The 24,504-nt window shown below is 50.8% G+C and overlaps 3 protein-coding genes and 2 pseudogenes across 3 annotated transcripts; 2 read left to right on the top strand and 3 right to left on the bottom strand.

Annotated features, from left to right (window-relative positions):
• Positions 1 to 1,606: 1,606 nt before the first annotated feature.
• SAPIO_CDS1618 (uncharacterized protein) lies at positions 1,607 to 5,818 on the top strand (the record flags this gene model as incomplete). Its single annotated transcript, XM_016784845.1, has 4 exons — positions 1,607 to 1,653; positions 1,894 to 2,413; positions 2,751 to 2,976; positions 3,060 to 5,818. 4 exons carry the CDS (start codon positions 1,607 to 1,609, stop codon positions 5,816 to 5,818), a joined length of 3,552 nt encoding a protein of 1,183 aa, XP_016645602.1.
• Positions 5,819 to 8,085: 2,267 nt separating this feature from the next.
• SAPIO_CDS1617 lies at positions 8,086 to 10,385 on the bottom strand (annotated as a pseudogene; the record flags this gene model as incomplete).
• A 5,780-nt stretch (positions 10,386 to 16,165) lies between these two features.
• Positions 16,166 to 18,451, bottom strand: SAPIO_CDS1616 (uncharacterized protein; the record flags this gene model as incomplete). The annotated part of the gene is made up of 5 exons (XM_016784844.1): positions 16,166 to 16,905; positions 16,962 to 17,248; positions 17,318 to 18,103; positions 18,171 to 18,245; positions 18,351 to 18,451. The coding sequence occupies 5 exons, from the start codon at positions 18,449 to 18,451 to the stop codon at positions 16,166 to 16,168; spliced, it is 1,989 nt and encodes a 662-aa protein (XP_016645601.1).
• An 811-nt stretch (positions 18,452 to 19,262) lies between these two features.
• On the top strand, positions 19,263 to 20,869 carry SAPIO_CDS1615 (Uncharacterized protein; the record flags this gene model as incomplete). Its single annotated transcript, XM_016784843.1, has 4 exons — positions 19,263 to 19,901; positions 19,986 to 20,099; positions 20,189 to 20,380; positions 20,438 to 20,869. 4 exons carry the CDS (start codon positions 19,263 to 19,265, stop codon positions 20,867 to 20,869), a joined length of 1,377 nt encoding a protein of 458 aa, XP_016645600.1.
• A 1,011-nt stretch (positions 20,870 to 21,880) lies between these two features.
• On the bottom strand, positions 21,881 to 23,191 carry SAPIO_CDS1614 (annotated as a pseudogene; the record flags this gene model as incomplete).
• Between the last annotated feature and the right edge of the window lie 1,313 nt (positions 23,192 to 24,504).

The following is a 24,504-nucleotide window of genomic DNA, read 5'->3' as shown; positions in this document are numbered from 1 at the left end:
AAATAGGGACTGGAGGCGGGAGGAATCCCTGAATTCCTAAATGACATAGACATCACCAAGAAATAACCCGATCTTTGAACACTTTGCTCCTCAGCGTCCTGAGCCGTCGAGGGAAGGTGGCCGCCCCATCCCTCCTTCCCGCATCCCCTCCCCCGAAATGGACCCCTGGACCCCATCATAGCTTTATATATGAGGCTACAGGGCGAACTACCGGCCGACTTGTTCAAGTGAGCCTGTACTCATGATGGTCTGGCGTCTGGCGGGCCAAGTCCAAACGACTCATTAGGTTTGAAAACGACCCCAGATTGTTTTCGTCGGCGATTGGTTCAATCCCGGAGCTGAGCTTTTTTTGCTATCTTTTTTTCCCTTTGTTTTACCAATCAACTTTCTATTTTTTTCTAGCCCCCCCCCCCTTTTGGAAAGCTTGGGCTTCTTATTTTTGTCGACTATTCATGTTTAAAAGAAATATTACTGATTGATAGCTTGAGTACACTTTGTATATTTTTCGGTTATCTACTGTCTTTCTCTCTCTCTCTTCATCTACTCCTACCGTCCTTTCTCAGTCCATTTCTTTAGATGCGCCTAGGCAACGAGAAAAAAAACGGCCGCTTAACACCCCACTCGACTAATGTAGCAAGGACTTGCCCAGTTTCGTGGCCAGCAACAACTCCGACGTCCATCATGCCCACATCAACGACGACCTAGTCTCCGATTGCTGCTGAGCCCTAGCGAACGATGGCGGCGGTGGCTGAGAATAGACTAAATAACCATACAACAGAACAGGAGTGACGCATGCCTCGGCATAGCCGTTAGTGAGATATTCTTGAGATTCACCCGAATGACCTCCTTAGAACATATGGCATCTACCCAAAGGAATTTCAGCCAGGAAAAAAAATGCCAAGAAAGGGTGCCGAAAGGTCGCGCTGAAGTAGGCGTGACAGGTCGTTGGGCGCGTCGTTGTTAATGCTTGAATAACCAACTCGACGGAGGAGCAATATCGGGATTCTATGCCAAGAGTGCATTTATAAAATGGGGTCATGTCTTGGCTTGTCAGTGAAGCTCTTTTATTATTAGGTACTGAAAGGTAGTTGGAGAACGATAAAGATACCTCCTTAGTAAAAGGAGCTGCTGTACAGAAACGCAAAATGTATCAGACATATCTGCTTAAAATCTGATACGCTCGAGTAGTCCTCTAATAATAACTGTTGGTTGGGATGTTGGTGAGCGGAGTGGATACGTGCATGATGCATCGGATCACAGCAGCCAATGGAAGAATCCTGTTGGCACCTGCACCAAGCTGCTGCTAATGTAATGGGCTGGACCGTTTAGCCCCAGCGGTTGCAATCGTACGGGATCACCAGTAGGATTTATTTGTTTCCCGCCAAAATCCACTTTCCCCCTCTCCACCAGGGTCGATGACTGGAGACGCTGACGAATTCCATGCTGCATTTCCTGGAAGGAAACTCTGGCAGTTTCGATATACTGTGTGGGATGGGATATCTTCTTCATGTTCTCGACACGTCGGTTTCTCTAGTTCTTCTTTGAACAGCCAAGCCTTTAGTTATAAAGACGCTCTTGAGGCTAGCGCCACAGATCCGATCTCAACATGCCCGAAGATAATTCGGATTCTCAGAGAAGGCGCCTTTGGAGCAGGTTGGATTTTCGTCGCTCCCTTTCTAGGTCTAGGTCTAGGTCCGGGTCGACTTCAAGGCCGCAAATCGATTCTTCAGTTGAAGAATCTTCCCAAGAACCCCAAGGTACCTCACAGCATGTTTCGGACCAGTTTAAGAGGTTGATCTTCCCCCGACCAGAGCTATTTCCCAGGCCAAGCTGACATTATTGGGCACGAAGTCAAAATTCTGCGGCAGTTGCCTTGAACCACAGTTTATCTAGCACCACGGCCACGTCGGAACCCTCTGATATCTCAAACTCTACCGTCCAAATCAAGATCGAGCTCGCGGATCCTGAGGATACCGCGAATTCGCCAGGACAGCTCGATTCTCACCAAGTTACCACGGAGGGCACGACAGAGAAGACAAATGCCATCGCCACCACATCGACAGCGGAACAATCCGATTCGACAAACGTCGTCTTCAGAGTTGAGGTGCCTGATGATAAAGCCAGCCATGGTGGCAAAGATATCTGGACGGTCGCATACCGTGAGGCGGTTGAGAGCCTCGATGAAGACAAGAGAGACATGGTCATGAAGAGTGATAGAATCAACCAACTGCTCATGGAGCTTCGGGACCGTGATGCAGAAAACGCCGAAAATTCCCCATTTCGGAAAGGATTAGAGAAGCTCCAGAAACCTCTTCAATACGTCAAACTGGCTGTTGACCTGGCCAAGCCCTTCGCCGAGTTGGGACCCATGGCGGCGGCGACTGCCACCGGCGCGGTGAAATCTTTTACTGTTGTGAGTGATCTTGGTTTAATACCCCAGCATATAAACAATCTACTTTCCCAGTATCGAAAGTAGATAATGTCACCCGCCCCGTTTACTTTTTCCTGGAAGAAAAGAGTTGACAGATTATGAAGGTTGCCATCAATATTTGCGGTGTGAACGAGGCCCTGAGTGCCCAAATTACCAAGATGCTAGAGTATACGGAGGTCATCGATGAGTGTGATACTCTAGGACAGAAGCTTATCAGCGATGATACCATTCAAAATGTCCGTCGGTACCACTGGAATCAACGCGAAGCACTCCATGTGCTGCGCCGTTTCTTTTGGCCTCAAGACTAACGACTATCTAGGGCCTTGTACGAGTCTACGTAGACCTCCTTGAGTTTTACCTGGCTGCCATGAAGTTTTTCTCGCATAGGCATGTAGCCCTTGGGTTTCTTTCAGAAGCTCTAAACGAAAAACTGCCGCCCATCATCACAAGGTTCTTCCAACACGTCTCGCTATTGCAAGACTTTATCCGAAATGCGACACTTACGCTCGTCGACGACATCAAGCGGCTGCTACTCGATGACAAAAGTATGTGTCCACCGATTCACTGTAGCTTTTATTACCCTCGCTAGACACGAATGCAGTTAACTGACGTCCCATTTTGTGGAAAGTTCTGAAACTCCTTGGCGTCGATAAGGACAGAGATCGAAGTGAGCACCACTGCAACATGCGAAACGCAAAGGCAGACGACGCGTGCACGTGGATAACCCAAAACCCGGCTTTTCTCAAATGGTACAACGCATCGACTGGTGAGTTCTTGGTTATGTTCGGAGCCATGGGCTACGGCAAGACTGTTACTACGGCCTTCGTGATCGACCACTTGATCCACCTGAACAAGAATTTCCTGCCTCGACCTCTCATCTGCTACCACTACTGCAACACCGAAGAGAACTCCGACACCGTCTACATATATTCGAGCCTCTTGTTGCAGCTGTTTCGTCAACGGCCGGGCCTTAAACTCAAGTTTGATAAATGGCATGCCGACAGGGAAAGAGCCCAGTTAATCGATCCAGCCCAATCGTCAAAGGAACTCGGCGATTTCTTTGCGGAGTGTATCAAGTCTCTTGACAGGATAGTAATCGTTGTCATCGACGCGATTGACGAGTGCAATGACCAGTCACGGCGGGAGCTTATCGCCCTGCTTCAAGGTATTGCCAAGGATACACTGAGGTTGAAGGTCTTTTTCTCGTCTCGCCCGAATGAAGAGACAGAGGGGTTATTGCACGGAGCAGCACAGATCCGCCTGCTACCCGACCGAGCACGAGACATCGCCATCGTGAACTGTCTCGTGAGCAACAATCTGCCAGGACTTTCTAAGCAGACTCGGGACCTGGTCGTGGGAAAACTATGCGATGCAGCCAGCGGAAGTGCCATTTGGATCAAGCTCACGGTCGATCTCATACGAAAGCGCAAGATAAACTCCTACGGCCGCATGCAGAATTTCCTCGAGGAAATGCCGCTGCCTTCTAACCTCTCGGAGCTCTATTTGAAGCTCTTCCATCAAGCATCGGAAGGCGAAGAAGAGAATGAAACGCTCGCCACGAGAGCCTTGGAAACCCTCGCCGTTGCGAAGAGGCCCCTGAGCATACTGGAGCTAGGATGGGCGTTAGCCTTCGAAGACATCCCCAAGGATGACGCCTCTGATATGAAAGTGCAAGAGTTGGAGGGGTGGGTTGACGAAAAACGCGTTTTGAACTTGGTGCAGCCCTTCGTCGGCCACGTCGATTTTGATGACGTTAAAAAGCGTCAAGTGATGCTTGTACATCAGTCATTGAAGTTGCTGATCTTGCGACGCCCGCCGTCGGCCTGGGAACGGTTGGGAAACCTGGACAAGATGTCCAAGACCGAGAAGATGCAAATGGAGCAGCGGCAATCGGAGCTGGAAGCGCAGCTTTTGGCCATCTGTGTGAGGTACTTGCTCCTCAATGAATTCGACGATGGAGAGATGGCTCTATTTTCCGAAGATCAGCAACAGGCCGAAATCCTGACCCATTTGCCTCAAGGGGATGGACTCTTTGATGACAGCGATGACGCCGATGTACCCGACCAGGATGGTGGTGCGACTGCTGCTACGAATGCTGCTATGAGCCACGTATCAGACACGGATGCAGCTGCAGAGTCCTCCGCACCACTATATTTCGACCCGGCCGAGAGTGGCTTCGGAGAGTTCTTTGTCTATGCTTCATGCTACTGGCTTGAACATTTTCAGCTCGCCTCCTGGGAACACTCGCCCGACATATCGGATATCGTTCGACTCTGCCGAGCCAAATCGAACAGGCTACGTAGCTGGGTAGACCAGCATTGCCGCCCTGACTGTACTATATTGCCAAAGTTGTCTTGGGCCAGTGAGGTGCTAGATCCGCTGGTGATCATATCGACCTTCGGACCAGCGGCTGCAATGGAGGCTATCCTGGCTAAATACAACGTCAATACTAGCCCCGAATTCTTAGGCACGTCCATCGCGACTACCATTAAGCATCTAGTCAGCTACAGACGAACCTCCCGTCTCTGCAACTTCTTCCGTCAACAACATGTCGGACTGACTCCCCAGACGTTACCTCTCTACATGAACGCCATGGGGAAGTGGGCAAACTTGGCTGCCGAGGGTTGCGACAAAGATGAAGAAGAGGGACTGGTAGAATTTTTCGACCTCGTCTACACTATGGTCCCTCTCCTAGTCACCGATTCTTGGGGTAACGAACTGCTATGCGAAGCAGCGAGGTCAGGTTGTCTCCCCGTCATCGAGAGACTCTTCGACGCGGCGGAGCAGAACCCGGAACTGCGCACCGAACTCCTCCGCGATCGGCAACGCCAGGTCGATCCAAAACGCCACGACAGACACCAGTCCGTCGGCGAAGCAGTCTGGTCCAACCACATCCACGTGTTGCGATACCTACTCCAGCAACCGGGAATCGACGCTCACCTCCGCCACCGCGACCTCGGTGGGGCCAACGTCTTTTGCGCCGCGGCACGGTACGGCAATCCGGAGGTCGTGCGACTTTTGATCGAGCATCACCCGGAGGGCGTGAATGAGCTGGACGAAGTTGGAGACGCGCCGCTGAGTGAATTCGCATTTGCTCGCTCGTCCGTCGAGGTTGTTAGAATCCTGCTGGAGGCTGGCGCAGATCCGAAGAAGGGGAACGCCCATCCTTTTTGGAATCCGCTTCGGATCGCCGTTAGGAACATGGATGTTGAGATGTGCCGCTTGTTAGTGGAAGTGGGAGGGGCGGATCCCCTGGAGGCTCTGCGTGTTGACGACGATGGCTATGGGGTAGGTCTCGCCGATCCTATCTCTAATGATGAGGTGGCGCGGACTATGCTGGATATGTTTTGTCGGTTGGGCGGCGTAAAGAAAGTAGAAGCCATCTGAGCCTCGGAAGAATGAGATAGTCTAGTTACGCAAGAAACTCCGTTTGATAAACCACCTTTCCTCATCTAAGAGTTGAGAACGCAGTACTTGGTACTAACTATTAGGTGACACCAACGATGTTGGGTGACGGGCTATTGTGAGGGCCTCATATTGATGGCATTCCAAAATGCGAACGAATAGCCTATGATGTCTATCCCAATTTAGTCGCAGTGACTGAGGGTGTTGGGTTTATATTCGGGATGCCTTTCTATTCTATTCCTCTCATCATCTCTCGTCCTTGCTAATTCTTGAGTCTATGATTGGCATTCCACCGCTTAGTAATACCGTCTAACAGGCAATATTCTGACTAAGCGTCATAATGCCCCTCAGTCGTCTTCTACCCCTCATGAGGCCGAAAAACGTCCTCCCTCAGGATATCCAAACTAAAATTTGCTTTATTCCTGAAAGGGTGGAATTTGTTTAAGTCATGTCTGATGCCGAGCTCGAACGCCTGTCGCATGCCGACTACTGGGACGAACGATATGGTCAAGTAGGCCCAGATCAGCAGCTTCATGAGTGGTTTCGGTCTTTTGAGGATCTGCTTCCTTTCTTCGAGCAGAATCTGTTAAAGAGACCGGCGACAAGCAAGATACTGCACCTCGGGTCTGGAGATAGTGTAAGTTGTCCCTAGTAGCCATATAAATTCACATACCTACTGACGAATTTATTAAACCTAGACTGTCCCAGATCAGCTTGCTGAAAGGGGATATAATGACCAACTCTGCCTCGATTTTTCCCCTGTTATTGTGGAACTCATGTCCAAAAAGCACGCTGAAATAAGAGGCATCGAGTGGAGGAGGGGAGATGTCCGCCGCATGGATTCCATTCCATCGGATTCGATCGATGTTGCTTTTGATAAAGGCACATTAGATGCCATGATCCATGGCAGTCCTTGGAACCCCCCTGATGATGTTCTGGAGAACTCTGGTCAATATATCCGAGAAGTACTTAGGACCTCTCGACAACTTCTGATAAGGTGTATGACTAGATACTAACTACTTTTAGGTCTTTCGTGTTCTCAAGCCAGATGGCATGTTTCTATATATTACATATAGGCAACCCCACTTTATCAAGCCTCTCCTAGAACGAGAAGGTGTTAGCTGGAATATCAAGGTAGACGTGCTAGGAGGTCCGGGCTCATTTGGGTATTATGGATTCACCTTGACGAAGGCAGTGCCCTAAGTGTCTAAGAAAGACTCTGCCGCTATGAATTGAGTAATGGTGATGGGTATAAAATGTAAAGGGGACTCCTCCACGTTCGCGAAACGGCACAACATGATACGGTGCGGGACTTGGCTTCGGGATTAAATAGTTGTATTACTTAGGACTTCGTTGATCAACGGGACACTGGTTACTTCGAGCTCCAGCAAACAGCTAAGCTATACCTCAACCCACTACTACAGGGACCTCGACATCAAGTAACCTTGCGATTTTTGGATATTTTAAATTCTATGCCCATCTGATGAGAGACTTCTTCTTCGGGATGGAAACTAGGGGGCGGGTGCTTCGCCTCTTTTTGATGCATGTCAATTCTACCGTGAGTCTCCTGGGCAACGATGTGGAGCTTAAGTTGAAGGCTACTAGTCAATCTGTTGTCTTTCTAGTCTCAAAAGATAAGCAGGTTCTTCCCAGGCGCAGAACGTGATGATTCATATCTTTTGTATTCATCCTATCTTACCCTATTCGCCTTCTGAGCTCCGTAGCGATCTCTAGCCTAACCAACGATGTGGAGGTCTACCTTACAGGACTACCTTGCCTCTCGATTTCCTAACGCTCCACTGTGAGGCGACTTACTTTGTCCCAGCCTCAGAGTCTGCAGCAGCGGAATGGGGAAGGAAAACTGATGTATGTTTCATACGATGCCTGGGCCATCTGGTCCTGCAATGATCTGCCTGTGTGACAATGTTTCCGCAGTAGATTAATGTTACTTCTTCGCGACGAGTAGGCTGTACATGTAGCCCACGCACGCTAGTGTTTTGGCTCTGTTCTTTACGCGAAAACTGGTTATCACTCTTCTCCATTGCTTTCCTTATTAAGTTGCCATTTTTACCTCTATTTTCAATTGCCGACCGATCACAGTTATCCGAAAAAGACATCCATGTCTAGACGAAACTAGGGTGGCTAGTATAGTTCTGAAGACGTGGGAGATAGCCGCGCGATGTTATTGTCACCCGAAAAGGCCGGAAGGACATATCACCCCTGAATTTCATGTTATTTATGGAAATGATCTATGCGCCATTCCACGGCCCAATAGTCATTCTAACAGAGTCCCTAGTAAAGCTCCGGCTTCGGAATCAACATCTCTCGCCGTCTCTCGGAATACAGTGCAATGGCAGCCTTCTCTACTCCCCATCGTATCTCTTCGATATTATTATATACTTCAGTGCTCACAAAAACAGTAGCTCCGCTCATACCATGCGTCCTCATTTGCCTTTTGTGACAATCCCCTCTCTAGCATCAAAGCGTCACGATGTTTGATGGCTTCTTCGTGGGTCATGGGCCACTGTTCTCTGCAATCAAGGTCCACATCGGGAGCGGGTCCCTCAGTCCAGTCCGCCTGTTGTGGAGGCACGTTTGCCGTGGTGATGACCCTAACTAGAGGGTCAACTAGCCAAAGGGCCACGAATTTGCGATGGCCTGGTTTGGTTTTGTCTCTTAGTTCAAACGGTGTGGCGCGATGCTGGAATACGTTGGGAAACGCTAGGAGCCGTCCCTGCTTCGTCTCCACGCTTCCATAGTTTTGAAAGGCGGACCCGTCCCCGAGATTGGTGCCATATACCGACTCAAGCCAGGTAAATTGGCTCTGGGGAACATCGTATTCCATCTCTATCAGCTCCGCGTCTGTGCTCATCCGGAATGAGATACGGTTGGAAGTGATGTTTTCGCTATCCAGATAATAAAGCGCTGTTCCGACGATCTGTTCGTTAAGTTGCCCTTCAAGGTGCCAGTTCCCGCCAGGGTATGAGGGTTTTTCCGGAGTTAGCTCAATGCTAGCCATCTTTACGATGATCTGAAGGCCTGTGTCACGGAACCGCGATTTCAGCGTATCCTTAGCGTCGACATCGTAGTTCCGCAACTTGTACTCAAGTGGGTCGGGATGCTTTGCTTTTCGGAACAGAGTAAAAAGCTGTTCTTCGATATACTCCTCGCGGTAGTCTGGGTCCTTATACAAATACGAACAGTGACCAGGGTCTTTAGCGGGATCGTACACGATCCCCTCGGGCCTCGTATCATACCAGTTATCCCGGTTCTCGTCGCTTCAGCGCGTTATCAGTCAACATGGACGCCGTGAAGGACAATGGGCTGGTCACTAATAGCCGGGATCGAGACTTACGCCGGGTTCTTGGGCTCGGAAAAGCGAGGGCCCGACCGCCCTGTCAGACATTGATCCCATGCCGGAAGAGCCTTTTCGACAAGTTTCTCAATAGTCCGATAGATATCGGGATATTTCGTCGGGTGCAGGTTGTTGATATAGCTTGTAAACTTCACGCCTCCGTCATCTTGGAAGGCGACATTTGAGGGGAGCCACTGATACGTTTTGCTCCAGTAGTCAGTGGTACTTGGCTCGTATTTATGTCGATCCTGGGTCACATCTGCTTCTCGGACGTCGCCCTTGCCGAGCCACTGGCCAACTGCATCAGCCACTCCCACGACCGGTTCCTGTATGATCCTGCTGCGGCTCCAAACCAAGGGGTACATGGAAGGATGCACGAGGTTTCTAACCAGTTCGTTGCTGCCAGGATGCCAATCGGGATTGTCCGCTTGTTCGGCCTTCAGCTTGTCAAAAGCCTTGACGAGCTCCTGCCGATGATCTTCGCCGATGAGAGTATCTGACTTCACGATACCCACGCGGTTCGTGTCGAGAACTGGAATCGAACCGCTCCTCTGCAAGTACTCTGCCTTGTCGCGCAGCTCCTTTATACACTGCTCGAGCGGGGTCAATATGAAGCCAAGGCTAGGCCTTTGGGTCTGTTGAGCTTAAGAAACAAATACTTACGTATGCGAGCATTTCTATAGTGAAGAGCGGGCTCGGGGGAGAGGCGGCAAAGTGCTCAAAATCCGAAGGATCCCACGGCCCGATTGGGGAATCGTGGTCGACTATTTCCTTCCAAAGAGGTTCGGTTGGCAGATTCAAAGCCTCCTGAGTCCACTTTTCGACAATGGACTCGTCAAACACCTTTCGATGCCAATCGGGTTTGTCCGTCAGTAGGTCCATAAGGATCATCATGGCAACTTCCCGTACGAAAAGCATTTCGGAGCGATACGTGTTCGGGCCCATGCCGCGAAGATACCGAGGCTCATTGGAATCAGGATAGTAATGAAGGTTGAGGCCTAGCCCTGGATATTTGTGCTTGATGACGGGCTTCGCCCTTTCTGAGATATCATCCCATTTGGCCGGCTTCGGGGGCAGGCGGGTGTGTTGGAAGCGTGTCGCGAAACGCGTGGTGATGAGAATAGGGGTCAGATGAATCCTCGGCCGCGGTTTCGCGAAATACGCTATGCTCGAAACCCTCAGTGATCTCACCATTAGGTATGGCTGCCGACTGACACAGAGAAGGCTATTTAAGGTCATTTACGTAGATTTTGTGGCATTGGTCGGTCAACGGATTGCGCGATGAGGGAATCCTGCCATCCACTCCAAGCTTTCATCCTTGATGAAACTGCCATTTGCACATCCTGTAGATTTGAACTGGGTTGCGTTCAAATGACCCCGAACCTTGTTTACGAAGTACCTGTGTACCCCCCGGTTTGACGCTAGCCGAATCGGGAGGTGCAAAGGGAAGCTTCATAACAACTGGCAACCGTGACGCATATCTCGTTGCCGTTGTAATTTGTACTCTTTCAAGCTCCTTTGATGGATGACCGCAGATGTGCTACACTTGAGAAATCGCGGGCGTGGTATTTGAGCCAGCCTTATCAAGTCAACACTGTCATTGAAATTCTTGGCTCGCTGTCGTTGACTTCTTGGAGATGAACGTCGCTTTGATCAACGCGGGCGCAACACGCCACACAGAACGGGTATCCGCGTTGACAGGTCGAGAGTTCTATCAAGGCAATATTACGTCTGCTTGTGTTCCATGAGAAGACAGAGAATTTGTATTTCGTCTCGCCTATAACGGCGAAATACCTCGGTATCATATTACGGAAGGTGCCAGTCACGGGTTGCGGCATACTACGTGAGAGAAGTTTACATCATAGCGCTCTTGGACTAGCATAGCTCAAAGTATTCCTCTCCATGTACTACCTGTGACGGCCATCTTCAAGGGTCCCCGATGCCAGCTCCACCAAAGCTCTATGATAGTTTAGAGTAGGTTCATACATCTGTTCAGTTGTTTTTAAGAAGTGCCGGGAACAGGTGTTCGCATTCACCTTCTCCCTCCCCAGTTCCATCTCTGGGATGCGGTCGCCCCATTCCCGCATTTCTCGCGCGACATCCTCGGGAGTTACTCTAAAAGCCTCCATGAGCTCCATGATACCACAGATGCGCTTAAGATACCATTCTTGGCCTTGACATCCCACCGGCAACCGTCTTCGAACGAGCTCATGCTCCAGCCAGAGTGAATACCGTCCGACGCTTTGAGCAAGATGGTCGGCGGAGTTTTTCGCAGGTGCTATGTTGTAACTTAAATGATATACATCATTCTGGTGATCGACTTCGAAGACCTTAGAAGAAGAACGTATCAGAAATATTGAGTTCCCTGTTCCGGTGGCCGAAGTGGATGTGTGCGAGCATGTACCCACCTGATTTATCATGGGTCCCCATTCAAAAAGTAGAGGACCCTCAAAGTTCTTAAGGTAGTCTGCATAGAGGCCGATCCACTTAGATTGCAAATCCTCGATGCTCAACATTTCGAGATCCATGTTCGCCATGTCTTCGTCTAGAACTGCTATAAGCTCACCTTCCTCTTCCAAGATCTCTAAGACGTCTTCAGCTTCCACGTTGTCTTCTCCATGCTCCCACCAAGGTCCCCGTCCTCGGTGGCAACAGACGTGGGTTATTGCGATATCATCCCTGTTCGCTACTAGTTGGCGGATAAAGGCGCAAAGCATCCTCTTGGCTGCATTGTCACCTTGATGCTCCCGAACCAAGAGAGTCAATTCCAACATCCACACAGCCCCGTCAGATAGGACTACCTTGGATCCACTCTTTCCAGGAGTCGTCGCCAACGCTGACGAAATTGAACAGCCTCCAGGGGCACACGAACACTGGCATTCATCCGTCAGAGAAACGTCGGCTCCAAACTCAAAGCATACCCTGATGCATTCCATTATTCTCCATGTGTAGTGAATTGTATACTTTCGTAAATTAGAAACAAGTATCCAAAGTATCGGGCGGTGACATCGATCTTTGTAATTCACGTCTGCGCCGCGGGAAAGGCATAGCTGTAGCAGGTCCCTCTTTGCCTCTCGCGCAAACGTGTGCGTTACTAGTTCCCCTTGACCATTCGGGGAGTCGAATCTATTGTAACCAAGCTCAACGAGGAGCTTGGCTGAAGTAAGGCTCCCGACGTAACGCATGAGATTGCAGTCCTCGACCTTACTGAGTACGCCGTTGAAAGGGAAATTGACATCATGACATTCCCTAACAAGGTAATCGAAGCAGTATTCCCATGAGGCGTCCCGTTCCCGAAAATAATCTCTTTCGCACTTCAGCAGCCCTAGAAATGCTTCTGGTACTAGGTCGGCGAATCTAGTTTGGCCGTAACGCAAGTGTATTTCTCGGAGCGTCTTGACCACAAAATCGGTGTGGTTTCCCTTCAGAGCAATGTGAAGGAAATTTTCATGGGAGTCGTTAGAGTCAAGGTTGACGGTCATCGTCGGATCAGCACCTCGAGAAATGAGGAAAACCGCAGTGGACGTGCAGCCGTATGACGCAGCATACATCAGTGGGGTAATTCCCTGCCTGTCAATGGCATCGATGCTGTGTCCCGCATCTAAAAGAGCCTCACTATTTCCACGTTCCTAATAGCTAAGTGAAGGGGTGTCTGTCCGAGAAAGTTGCGCTGCTCGATAGTGCCAGCTTTCAATTGCGAAATTATGGTGCGAACTTTGTCCGGATTTTCACGGAGACTATGTAGCTTCGTGGAGCGGGTGAAAGTCAAAGCAACCTGAATATGGGGTTAGTTGAAACCGACGAGATCCCTAAGAATGAGAGATACAGACCTGTGTTGTTGCGAGTTAAGGATACAAAGTAATCGATAAAACACAAGTCCCCAGCACGGGACCTATAGAAAAATTGTATCCTGGGCCACTCCTCGAAGCGGGGAGCTTCAATTGAGACTGGATCCAATCCTCCTTCCAGAGCATATTCAACCAATCTCATGTCCATGCGAAATCGGGTAAGCTTCGCGCAATTAGCAAGAAATCTAGCTCTGCATCAGTAGAAGTCCATTCGAGGTTGGCTACTCAAAGACACGCTAACCTAGAATCCTTGCCATTCACGGACATTTTCAACTCGAAGATAAAGAACGACAATACCCGAAGCCGATCGCGATCACTGAGCCAAGACTTATCTAGTATATACTAAAGGAGTTAGCGAACCATTTTCAATGCGGGTAACTAGGCATGAGAATTACATCGAAACAGTCCTGTCCAGAAGGATCAACGTAGCCATTGAAGGTGCCATCAGTCTGGTGAAGTTCTATCAGACTCTCTTTCACCCCATGAAAGGTTTCAATCCTCCGCCGAAGATACCACAGCGCTTCGAACACGGGCGACGTATATTTTACGGTCCGTTGAACCCTTAACGCAGGGCGTATTGATGAGGGTCCTACCTGCCCAATAATTGCGAACGGGATGCCAAATTTCGAAAGTGACAAACGAATCGATAGTCGAGTATCTCGAGATGAGCACCACTCACTGTCGCATCTGCGAAAGAGTATTGACAACGGTACGGACTCAATTCCCCAATATCTCCCAAAGGATCTCCAATTAGTGGCGTTGTGACACGAGCAGCGGCATTCCCCGGTGGGGCATCGTGGCGGCTCAGCCCAGGAGACTCTCTGTAGTAGAGGTTGCTCAAGGGACCTGGGATCATCCGGTCCGACAATCTCGTTCCCGGCGGCGGCTGATGATTCACTAGTCTGTCCTGTGGCACTTGAAGGCCCAGCCTCCAGAACCAGATGAGCAGTGCGCATTTGCAGATTTATGAACGATATATCAAGGTGGAGCTTATCCCGCACGTCCCTCACATTTCGTCGCACCTTATCGATCTCGTCCTTAATCCCTGGCGAATAGGTATACTTAACGCGGTCCCACCTTCTTCCCTCTGCCCCCCTGAGCTTAACAACTAGGGTTCCGATATCTGTGCTGATTGCCGTCAGTCTCGTAGCGTACGAAGCATGGAACACATTGCTTATGGCTTTCTCTGTCCTGATAAAGGCAAGGATGTTATATAATGTGTTGATGTCTCCCACAAGTTGGTCTATAGCCTCGGGTGCCTCCTTTCTGTTGAAATTTCGATTTCTTCGAAGATCATTTGCGTGAACTGCGAGCTGATGCGCAAACGCGACGGCGCCCAAGGCAACTTCGGCCATCGTGTCAGAGGTGCTTCTAGGTGAGTGCAGTTGAAGAGATAACAAGGAAGGGGATGGGGCGACGGCGATGGCGACGGCGAAGCGTCAAGAGGGGTGAGCTGCTGATAATAAGTATGTGTGCCCTATCGCCCAACTTCCCAGTTCGCCTTGCCGTTTTCTGGTGGGGAGAAATGGCACGATTGGCGACGCTTGCATGATCACGACCACTCTCTCCCAATCACACTCTCGTGTAACCAACCTTCCTGCAAAACTAGGTGCCCTCGACACCCTATCAAGAAGGCATTTCCTCGACGGCCCAACACCAGAAAACAGCGAGCCTAAAGTGCACGTCGACGGTACAAGTCTCCTCTCCACCTTTGCTTCTAGTAACCGAAAATAACCGGTAGGGAGCTCATCCTTTTCTGGTCTTATCTTCCCGGAGGATGACCCAAGCCACGACTAGCCACAGGTCACAGTGCAAAGGCGAGACAACCAGGGAAACCCTGCCATTGGACATAGGGAGCTAGGGAGAGAATGTCCACACCTGACAGAAAGGCTCGCGCATGGTCGAGACCTTGACTTTGCTGGAGCCCGTCAATCATGGAGGCGGCCCAAGAAGAGTTTTAGGCCCATTCGATACGTGCGCACCACTCCAAGGGAATGTCAAACAATGCTTTTCCGCACCATCTTCCCACTGCTTCCGTCAGGCAATTTCTTTCTTGGAGTTATGCCTCCTACACTGAGGTAGTGGGGTGTGGATCTTGGCTTCAACGGCACTTGAGCCCAGGCTGCCCTCAATGTACATGTTAACGTGAGGCTCTGATGTCACTAGAGTGCCAGAGACAACAATTTCCACAAAACTGATTAAAAGATATAAAACTTTACATGCCCTAATTGCCCGTCTTGTCTCCTACACGCCTTGTTGAGAATGTTTTGCATACTTGGGCCATTTTCCTTAAAGATCTCTCCAAGCTGGTGCAGGTTAGCATCTCTAAATGCTGTTCTGTAGTACGCAGGCTGCGATGGGGCTGGGTAATCCTTGCTGATGGACGGAGCGCCGCTCAGGATCGTCGTGCAAGGTGGGCAACTGCCCCGGAATTGCGCGGCATTTTCACCAATAAAATCGTCATCTCCAGGCCCATCGTCTCCGTCGCCTACCTGGTGGCATCGCCGGCCCCAGAAAGAAGCGACGGCGTCTTTCGCTTTGAAATAACCCTCTCTGGGTCAAATGGGATAATCCCGAAGCTTCTCTTTGCAATATGTCCTATATCCAAACGCGACCGGAGACGTGGTGGCAATTGGCCTGGGCACGACATCATCGCGATGGTCAATGGGGGTTCGTTGCCAGAGTTGGTGTTGGAGCGCGGCTCTTTACACAGCTTCAGTGCCAGACGGTTGCTTGCGCCCAGCAGCTCTTCCCAGGTGTTCAGATTAGTTTCCGCTTCGTTGTTGTAACAGCACAATACGGTCACCTAGATGTAACAGAGTTGAACAGGTCATGCTGTATTCGTAGGTAGGTCCGTATCGGGACTCTCTATCCTCTATGTAAGGGCCTTCTCTTGGGTGTAGGGTAGTTTCCTCCTGTCGCAGCCATTGACGAAGTATTCAACCTTTTCGTCATATATATTAATCAAAGACTTCCTCCTTATGTGGCTGCCGTTGCACTGGCATACGAAAGCCACTACACCCTCCGGGGCCAAGCGTACATAGGGAACTCTGCAGTCAGATTTTGCCCCCGCCCTCCCAAACTCCCCCTTACCCCCTCTACCCCCAAAGAAAGGACTCGCTTTGGTTATAACCAACTCTCATAAGGATTGCCGCCGCCCAGGAGAAGTGCTTCAAGTGGATCCAACCATAGACTTGGATCTTCCACGGTCTCGAATGCAGTCAAGTCGCCTCCATCCCCGCCCGATTCGCCGGGCCTGTGGCTCTCTCCCGCTTCAACGCCGCCGCGCGCGTTGGCATGTGCCTCGTTGGCAATGACGTCGACCCACTTTTCGATACACGCTTTCCTTTCCTTGAGCTTCCACGATATCAAGTCCAAGAAGTCGTTGGCCCATTCGGAGCAGTGCGCTGCGGCCATTTCCTTCCTTGCTTCTTCGAACCGTGACGCGAGACGGTCCAAGAGGTCTAGCATTAAATCGTTCGAGCTGCCGCCAGCATCGGCGCTCGTGGAAGCGGCACCGTTGTTATTCATGTGCGTCTCGGGAGCATAGGAGTCTCCTTGCCGATAGCGAGTCAGCAGCACGAGCCTAGCTCGTCGAAGAAGGATCACGGTGGCGTTCGTGAGGTGCAGGTATCCTGACATGGGCATGTAAAAGAAATGGCAAACTGGTATGGTCATCCAATCCTCGAACCAAGCCCTCAGTGCAGTATCCGCGGCATCCGTTTTCCTTGTCGAGGGTATGCGAAAGTAGTCCGGCGCGTGCTGTAACGCGGCAACTGCCTCGTGGTTTTGGTTGTGATCCGCATCGAATAGCTGTGACTCCAGAAGTTGCAGCAGCGCAAAATTATGATGGCTGGATACCAAGTCTGTGTGCTACCGTGTTAACTTGGAACATTCTTGGCAAGATACGATGTCTACTAACAGCAGTGGGGTTTCTGTTGACCCTCGGAGCGCCGTAGGCTGCCCAGATCAGCCAAGAGATTGTCGAGGTTGGCAGCGCAGACATTCGAAGACAGCCGAACATCGACTGACTGGTCGCTCTGTTGGAATTGGGCGATCATCTCATTGATGCGCTGGGCATAAACAAGTTGCGCCAGGACCTTATCCGTCTCATACTCGAGTCCGTCCTGCAATTCCTGTAACTGTCGTTCCATGTGTTGAGTAAAATGCCTGGCCGGTGAGTTCACTTTCTTGAATGCTACCGCAAAGCTGGCAGGGCCGCGTCAGCGACCATAGCAGAGGGGTAGGATAGTCCGCGCAGGATAGAGGGCTACAAACCTGGAATTGAGGTACCAGACAGCAAGGATGGCCCGTCTCTCATCATTTGACGTGGCTCTGGGCTCTTCTGGGTCAATCCCTTGAAGACCCTTATTTCTAAACGCCGGCCTGCTTCGTGGCCTATCTAGCCTCATGTCTACAATCATGCTGGAAGCCAGATGTGCGAGGCTGCTGAAGTGCCCATGGGCAAAACAGAAGTAATGAAAGAAACCGAGGAAGACGATGATGCTTTGCAGGAGGTCCAGAGACCTATCGGGGCCCATGAAGAGTGCCTCGGAGATCTGCCGCAACAGCAGCCTGCTTTGATTCCACATGGACCGACGATGTCGCAGCGACGCCACCATCATGATCGCCCTTGCGAGGAATGGTCGGGATCGTTGTAATTCGATCGCGGTGAGACCATCAGAGATGACGACAAACGGAAATTGAGGACTCAGTCGCGTGCGGTAAATCGAGAGCAGAGTTTCGTCAGACTCTGGGGTTCCTGGGTCTGGGTCATCCTTGCTATCCAGTTCCGAGACGCAGGTACAGGTGGGAGTAGGGAATGGATGGAACCCGGGTAACGATGTAGGGGCACTGAAAGCTTCGGTAGGCTCGGTCTTGACCTGCGCGACGTAGGAGTTGGGCTCTGACTCTGCTGCATCATTGCGCGGGCCCTCGCTCGTCGTTGCATTGGTCCTTTCGGTTGGAAAGAGGGTCCCACGGCTCGGGGCGGAGTTGGTGGTGCCGTTGAAACTACCATGCTTGTGTCCCAGCTGCGGAATTGTTGTAGAGTCTGGTAGGGTCCTGAGTACACATAAATCAGTTCAACGCATACTTTAGCTCCGTACCTTATTGATTCCTCACGACTCACGAGGCATCGTGGCGAAGTCTTTTCTTCCTAGGCTTGCGAACCTGCTGGGGGCAGGATAGATTGAGACTCCGGCACCTGTACGCTCTACTGTATTAGAATGTGCCTCCAAAGGTCATGACCCATGAGACTCGGCGAAAGGCCTGATGGAAGGTGTGCAAGATGGACGCATGGGAGACTCACCTGTTGCACTTGGCGTCGTTCGTCTCCTGGGAGCGAATGCACCTTGTCTTTGCCTTGGCGCAGGGGTCACACGCGGAACCCCATCCGGCAGACCACTTCATGTTCCGTCCTGGAGTATGCCGAAAGCACGTCGGAAAGTAACCAAACTCTTGCACGGGGACCGATCCGGAAAGTGAGGCGCGACGAAGAAGGGCAACCGGAAAGTTTTTTGGGGCACTGAAGTATTCTTCCGCACACAGGATGATGGATCATATATGGATGACGCGGTGAGCCCGTGAGAAGAGAGCTGACGACACCATGAGTCCACGACTCATAATTCGTCAGCTCCGAAATTTCCGCGGAGCGTTACATGACCGGAAAGTTGCCAGGGCGCCCCACTTATTTGTGAACATCAATTGATATGTACATATGTATATATGGCCCTGGTGATCCCCTAAATGGCTTGGAAAATGTCATAGAAAATGGATATCAGAGTTTAGTCTTCTTCCACTCCTTCTTTTTTTTCCTTTGGACTGATTGCGTCAAATTTTGGTTGCTTTTCTTATACAGGCCAGTTCCCGCTGCTCATCAGGCAGCCAACTTTGCTTGCTGCATCCGCCAGGTCAAGCAAAGAGGCCCAGCATGGAATCCCGCAGCGTCACCTACGTGTTAGCGACGCTAAGCATGGTTTTGGGTGCATCTGGCCATACGGGCCATGAAATGGCACATCACAGTGGCCAGCCAGAAGCGGCCCAGGAAACCCCAGAGACATATCCAGAAACATACTTTACCTTGGACACCCAACAGCTTGCAATCCGGGCTCATATAAGTTTGATGGTCCTTTCTTGGTTCATAATCCTGCCAATCGGTAAGTCTCCTGGGTTTCCATCTGACTTTAACAGAGTTGCCTCTGACGCATGGCGGGCAGCGACAATGCTATCCCTTGCTAGGTCTCGCTACACACATTTCGTTCGTCTCGGGCTCACAGCAACAAACATCATTGGAGTACTTTCCGGAGTCTCATACAAGCACAGCACACCGGACCTGTATCCGGGGAGTGCGCACTCTGCTGTGGGATGGATTACCACTGGCATCGCCGCTGCGCAGATTAGCCATCTCCTCGTTGGTCCAATGACCAAGCTCTTCAACAGGGTCGCGGGGCGAGACGAGAGTAAAACTGGTGGGTACACGTTGCCTCTGATGCGAGAAAGCTACAACAGCCTGCAAGGTCACGATGGTCCGTCGCGGCTGTCCCGACAAAGCTCCTTCGACGTGGAGGCCACCCATGGCGGCATGGAGGACCGCGACACATCCTCTGATTCGCGGTTGTACCGGGAAGATCCGCACGATTCGGGATCCACAAGTGGAGACGGCGCCTTTTATGGGGAGTCGGACTCGGACCGCGCCCTACACGACGATGCGAGCGCGGCGACTTCGAAGATATTCTCCGAGCCGATTTTGACACGAATGCGGAGACTCATACTCTTAACATATGATGTGATGGACAGGGCAATATTGATCGTGGCATTCGTTGCTTTCTGTACCGGTATCGTCACCTTCTGGGGGCTCTTTGTAAGTCATATTATGCGCCTAGGATAATCCTTGTTCCTAGGACGATCCTTGTTCAGGAAAGCAAATTTAACCGCTGCCCCGCAGAAAGGAAATTCCATTTTCAACGGCATCGCCCATTGGATCAAAGGTGGCATTTTCTTCTGGCTCGGCATCTTCAATCTCGGTCGCTGGTGCGGGTGCTTTGCCGAAATCGGATGGGTGAGCATGAGCATGATAGATTCTCCCCTGGACCCGGACTTCAAGCTGAGAACTTTTGAAACGCTAATACCTCGCATGGCAACGCTAAGGCATGGAATAGTCGACCTGGTACCTCGAAGAGGCAGTTCTGGTTGTCTTTCGAGTTTGTGGAGAGCTCGTTGATCTTTTTCTACGGTTCTACCAACATATTCCTGGAACATCTGGCAGGTTGGGGCAAAGCGTGGACAGCGCGCGATTTGGAGCACGTCGCTATCACCGTTCTGTTCATCGGTGGAGGCCTGGTGAGTTCTGTTTCATCGGCGGTCCACTTTCCCTCTCGACTAATGACGTTTGTTTAGTGCGGTATGCTGGTCGAATACGTCAGAGTCAAAGGCCCTGGTGAGAAAAAGGCAACGCAACAGATGCAGACCATACCTGCTTGGTCGAACGGGATCGCCGATGAGAACACTCAGCACAAGTCAAACGGTATCTCAATAAACCCGCTGCCGGCCCTGGTAATATTCCTTATGGGGGCATCTATGGCGTCTCATGAGCAAGCTTCAATGGTCTCGACAATGGTCCACAAGCAGTGGGGTAACCTCTTGGGCGCGGCTTCTGTCGCCCGTTTGCTTACCTACATGATAATGTATCTAAAGCCCCCGACCTCCTCTACGCCGTCGCGTCCGCCTACGGAGCTTCTTGCGTCATTCTGTTTCATTTCTGGTGGGATTCTCTTCATGGCAAGCGTACGATCTGCCCACAGGTTTCTTCCCGTGAAGCTCATCCGCTGACACACACGGCTTAGTCTACAGATACTATTAACATGATCATACACTTTAGCGTTGACGTTATGGCTCTGTATACTGTCACGATGGGATTCACGGGCATCATCATGGCTTGGATTATAGGTTTGCTCGCTTTCAAAAGTTGGGCATCGAGATGAGGGGCGTTCTTAATATTGTGTGTATTTCTCTCTCCTTTGTGCAGTATAGGCTAGACCATGATTATTTAATTAGACTACCCAATAGAATGCGCAAGGTTTAGAATATTCCTACGGTTTCCATTAGTTCATCGGCAGCACATAGTCTTGTACATAGCTGTGAGCAAACCTAGAACCATGATACATAGGTAGACTGGATGTCAGTAGCGTATGTCATGAAGAGAGTGAGTGAGATCCCACAGTGCTTCCCACGACGCCCACGGGTAGTGGGCTCCTCGTGAATGTAGGGTGTACTCAATCAATGTCAGGGTGTTGAGGTGGCAGAGAAGCTGTCAGTGCAAGTGACGGAGACTCGCAAGACCAAGGTCGGAGTGGATTATCCTGATACGTTGACGAGCAACCCTGGCATTGACATACCGCAGCCGAGATCGATGGGAGGAGGTGGAGTAACCACAACTGCCAAAGAGGTAGGGGATAACCCCCTAGCAAATAGGCGAAGAGGTACGGAATTCATCTGGGGGAACGTTGAGCAGGACAGTTTGGGAGAAAACAGGCTTTACTATACTAAACAGCGACGCGATTGAAGATTGCATTACAGTTGGTGCTTAACTGGTTTGTTTCTATAGGTTGCTATCATTCCTTCCCCCTTCTTTTTTTTTTCAATTTTCAGTTTTCAAATTGCGGCATCATCAACAAAAGCCGGTTCATCTTCTCCAAGTCGCATTGTCAGGACGGCTTCCATGCGTATCCAGTCAGAAAGCGCACCAACGCGCCCACGTATTGGTCGCCTTCCATTCCCAGAATCCCAGGTGTACAGCACAGCCCGCCCACCGTTTAGTGATCGTTATTGTGACCACTCGTTTCACAGAGTCTTGTTCAACCACGCAAAGATGGTGCGTGCCAACTCCTGATGCGCCCCCGACTGGCAATGATACCCGGCAACCCCCATAAACTTATGGAGAGTAGCCTTTTCGCCCAGCGCATCCTTGACCTTCTGCGCCTGACCCTCGAACATAGTGTCAAACTCAGCGTCGCCCACAAAGACAGGCATGTCAATCTGATGAACAACATCCTCGATCGTGTACTGCTTGACAAGGTCGAAAAACTCGGATGGAGAATGAGTCTTGAACACCCAAAGACCGTAATCCAACCCCCAGGTGGCTTGTGTGGGGAGCTCTCCAGCATCGCGCAGAGAGAGAACCTCGTCGTCGAACTGGGTGTAGTTGCCGGCTTCGTAGATGGAAAGGAGTTCTTCAGATAGTTGCGTGGAATAACCGGTGTATATGTCCCAGATTCCGCCGATCAAGACCGCCGCGGATAAACGGGGTTCGAAAGCCGCAGCACGAGCGGCGAAATAGCCGCCGATGGAATTACCAACTAGGACAAGGCGATTTTCGTCCACGACCTGCTTCTTCTCCGAGAGAACATAGTCCACGACAGGGGTGACGACACGTTCCCACTCGGGAATGAAGCCGAGGTCTTGAGTTCGGCGAACGGTATTCTGACCCGGACCCTCGTAGGTGATGCAGTTCCAGCCGCGATCAAGAGCGGCCGCACAGTAGTAGTGGTATGAGTCCTCCTGCGCAGCATCAAGGCCATTACCAACTATCATCGTAGGCAGCTTTGCATCTGGGTCCTGGGAAGCCGAGTACCAGATCGCCTCAACAGTGAAATTGTGCTCGGCGGAGGGGATTTGGACACGCTTTCCAGGGATAGGCAAAGCAGCAATTCCCTTGTCGAAAGCCGCAGTCTGCTCGTCCCATACAGTCTTGACGAGAGGGTTGCTCCAGTTGCGATGGATATAGACATCCGCTCGGCGGTAGTACTGAGATGCAGAGAACCACGAATCTCTCACGTTGATGGGGTCGTAGGCATTCTCGGGGTCCTCGGCCTGAGCCTTGGTCGCGTTGGCAAGTCTGTAGAACTCCTCGTGGAAGGAGTCAAAGTCTCCAGGCTTGATGTTCTTGATAGCGCCTAAGACAGGAGCAATGTCGGATCCGCCAGACAGCGAGTTCTGGAGGGCGCTAAGGTATTCGAAGTTGAAGGCGGTGTCGTTACCCAGTTGAAATGTAGGCGGGTCGTCATCGGTTTTGTTGGTGGCTCCGGCGGCAGGACGGGAGTGCGCCAATGCCAATGCCACGAGAAGGGGGCCGGTGTAAGTGGAGAATTTCATGTTTGGTGAAAGTAACGCGACAGTAAAGAGATGCTTGGAGAAGGTGATGATGGTGACCAAGGTTCGTTTGATTTGGGTTTGGAATGAGGATCTATGTTTCTTCTTTCATCGCGGGCTTTGACGTTATACTTATACTTGACTTTCCTCCGGAATGTTGACGGCACTCCCAGCGGACAGCGCCATTGTGCGTCCGCGATATCCATTCCGATCAGCATGAGCCCGGCCTAATCGGGTATGAGTACATCCTTTGAGGCGGGCACCCATGATTGGCTTACACCTTCAAGGCTACAACCAAGGAAACGTGGGCAGCCCCATGTAAGATGATCTACGAATCTTCATAATACCCACTTCGTATTTCGTCAATTATACGAAGACACGCCGGAAAGTAGCCAAACTTCCGCAGGGCCAATCCGGAAATTGATGAGTAACTGACTGTCTAAAAGATGCCATCGGAGTTTTTTTTTTTTTTTTTTTTTTTTTTTTTTTTTGGGCACCCAAAATATTCCGTACGCAGGATGACGTGGCTGCAGTAATAAGGGGTGACGACACCCGCTACTGTTAGACTCGAACCTATTCGTTCAACTTGGGCTTTCCGATACTCCCAAATACCCTTCGAACCCGTCTTACGTTGCAGCAGGACTTGTTTGCTTTTCTCCCCTTTCTTTTTCTGGCGTTGCGTCTCCACTGGCGGTCATAGTTGCACACGGTGTTCTTCGGGAAGGACATCAATGTCCAAGAGCTCGGAAAGCTTTTCAGTGCCATGACTTTAGAAGATAATGTAATCCAAAGACAGAAATATCGAGGCTGCCAGTCAGCCCATCTTGCGCATTGATTTCACGCAGACTATCACGGCCATCAATACAATGAGCATCGACACTGGAGAGCCCAGTCAAGACATACGACCGTGTCACAGCGATTTCCTTGAGACGTCATGGTCACTGCCCGGTAGAGACCAGCCCCCTCTCCAAGACATGGTAGGGCTCGAAAGCCGCTTGTCTACTATCGTAAGGCTAGATGCGATAGGTTTTTTTCAGGAACAACCGCGAAAAGTGCATGGACAAATGGCTATCATTGGTCCAAATGACTACGTTCCCGCGCACGATCGCCAGCTCTGACCCACGCTTGTTGGAGGCTTTTACGTCTCTAGAGAGTGTGATTGCGGGGAGCCAGGTCACCCACACGCTTGCAAGATTTGCGCATTTTCGTCTAGTACAACTTATCGATTTTCCGAAGAATGTTATATAGTCTAAAAGGGAAAAGGGACAGCTTCACAGAGAGCGCGGCCGCAGGAATGCGAGTTACGCCCTCGATAT

Source organism: Scedosporium apiospermum, assembly GCF_000732125.1.
Source record: "Scedosporium apiospermum strain IHEM 14462 chromosome Unknown SEQ_SAPIO_0066, whole genome shotgun sequence".
In the NCBI taxonomy this organism is placed as follows: Eukaryota; Fungi; Ascomycota; class Sordariomycetes; order Microascales; family Microascaceae; genus Scedosporium; species Scedosporium apiospermum.
This window is presented reverse-complemented; position numbering and strand designations above follow the sequence as displayed.